The sequence below is a fragment of the Trichechus manatus genome, unplaced genomic scaffold (assembly GCF_000243295.1).
Source record: "Trichechus manatus latirostris isolate Lorelei unplaced genomic scaffold, TriManLat1.0 scaffold00299, whole genome shotgun sequence".
Lineage (NCBI taxonomy): Eukaryota > Metazoa > Chordata > Mammalia > Sirenia > Trichechidae > Trichechus > Trichechus manatus.
In genome coordinates, this window is record NW_004444235.1 from 145,776 (window position 1) to 147,813 (window position 2,038).

Sequence of the window (2,038 nt, forward strand, 5' to 3'; positions counted from 1 at the left end):
TTTAAAAGGGCACCAGAAAGATATTTATCATGAAGAGTGTGAACATGGGTAAAGAAGACTTGATCACCAAACCTCATACATTAAACATGCATGGAGAGATACTTAAAATTAGAGAGGCAGTATTAGTATAAATGGATGATTAAGAGTAATAACTTTTGGGGTGATTTGTAATACCAAGATAGGAGTAGGATCCAGAGTGTGTTGAGATAAATATAAAAATTATATCCAAATTAACTTATTAAGAAAATCCAAGATGTTCTATATTCTTACCCTGTCTTGAAGGATGAATAAATCTTTCTTTTACATATCTCTTGGTGACCTTATCTGTGAAACGGTACTAAGATAGAGAAACCATTTATCAAATTGTGATACGTGGAGTTCTCAAATCATAACATGTAAAATGTTTAAAGAACAATTATTTCCAAACGTTGATCCCACTAGGATCGTGCTTAAAACTTGCTTTTCCCTTGAGGAAAAAAATACCATAAGAAAATTGTCTTTACTTTTGGAAATGCCAAATTATTTATACTGACCATGAATTTGTATACTAACATTGGATAATTCATGAGGAAAAAGCGTTCCACCTAGAGCATTCCAGGCAATCCCTGCGTACACATTCTGTAATAGTCTTCTTCTTACATGACATGACCTGTTGCGTATGTGCTAGCTTTCAGGACACAGCACAGGATGGTTAAAGAGGAGGTTCTTTCTTTTCGTGCCCAGGGAAATTATATGGGAAAGTAGGCATTCTAATTTAGAATCTCATTTCTCCACAGTTTCTGTCTCAACAGAGAAGTCAGGAATGGCTAAAGAGAATCACTCCTTGACAACTGAGTTTATCCTCATAGGATTTCCAGATCACCCAGATCTGAATATCCTTCTGTTTGTGGTATTCTTTGCTATCAATCTGATCACCATGGTGGGAAATCTTGGTTTGGTGGTGTTGATTTTCATGGAGCACCGTCTCCACACACCCATGTACATCTTTCTGGGCAACCTGGCTCTGATGGATTCCTGCTGTTCCTGTGCCATTACCCCCAAAATGTTAGAGAACTTTTTTTCTAAGGACAGAATGATTTCCCTCTATGAATATATGGCACGATTTTATTTTCTCTGCCTTGCTGAAATTGCGGACTGCTTTCTCCTGGTAGCAATGGCCTATGATCGCTATGTGGCAATATGTAGTCCACTGCAATACCACATCATGATGTCGAAACAACTCTGCATTCAGATGACCATAGGGACATTCATAGCTAGTAACCTGCATTCCATGATTCATGTTGTGCTTCTACTAAGGTTAACTTTCTGCATATCTAATCAAATTGGTCACTTTTTTTTGTGATATTTTGCCATTGTACAGACTATCCTGTACTGACCCTTTTATTAATGAACTAATGGTATATATTTTTTCAATGCCTATTCAAGTCTTCACCATTGCCACTGTCTTGATATCTTATTTCTGCATCCTTTTCACAATTTTCAGAATGAAATCCAAAGAAGGGAGAGGTAAAGCCTTTTCTACCTGTGCATCTCACTTTCTCTCTGTCTCCATATTCTACATTTGTCTTCTCATGTGTATTTGACCAATTGAAGAAGGGGATAAAGATATACCAGTCGTAATTTTTTATACAATAGTGATTCCTTTATTAAACCCTTTTATTTATAGTCTGAGAAATAAGGAAGTGATAAGTGTTTTGAAAAAAATCATGAGGAACTATAATATTCTTAAACAGACTTTATCCGCTACAGCAAATTGGTGCTGATTTAGTAAAATGCTTCCATAGGAAAAGAAAAATATGTTTTATATAAAATATTAATCTCTATATCATTAGCTGTGTTTGTTAAAACATGTATGACTACAATTTCAAAATATTCTGCCAAACCTTAATCCAATATTTTATGTGTTTATCGGCCATTTTCATTTCTTCTATGGATTGTCTGTTCAGTTTTCCTTGATTATATTGGTTATTTTCCCCCTCATTTATTTGTACCATTGTGGATAGAGAAGATATTAAAATGTTATGGCTATTTGTGGCAA

The 2,038-nt window shown here is 35.0% G+C and overlaps 1 protein-coding gene across 1 annotated transcript; it reads left to right on the forward strand.

The window, feature by feature from the left end:
- The first annotated feature begins 781 nt into the window (after window positions 1-781).
- On the forward strand, window positions 782-1,763 carry LOC101342470 (olfactory receptor 5K4-like). The gene is given in 2 exon segments (XM_012559727.2): window positions 782-1,330; window positions 1,332-1,763. Coding segments are annotated over 2 exon segments (960 nt in total). The 5' UTR covers window positions 782-802.
- Window positions 1,764-2,038: the final 275 nt, after the last annotated feature.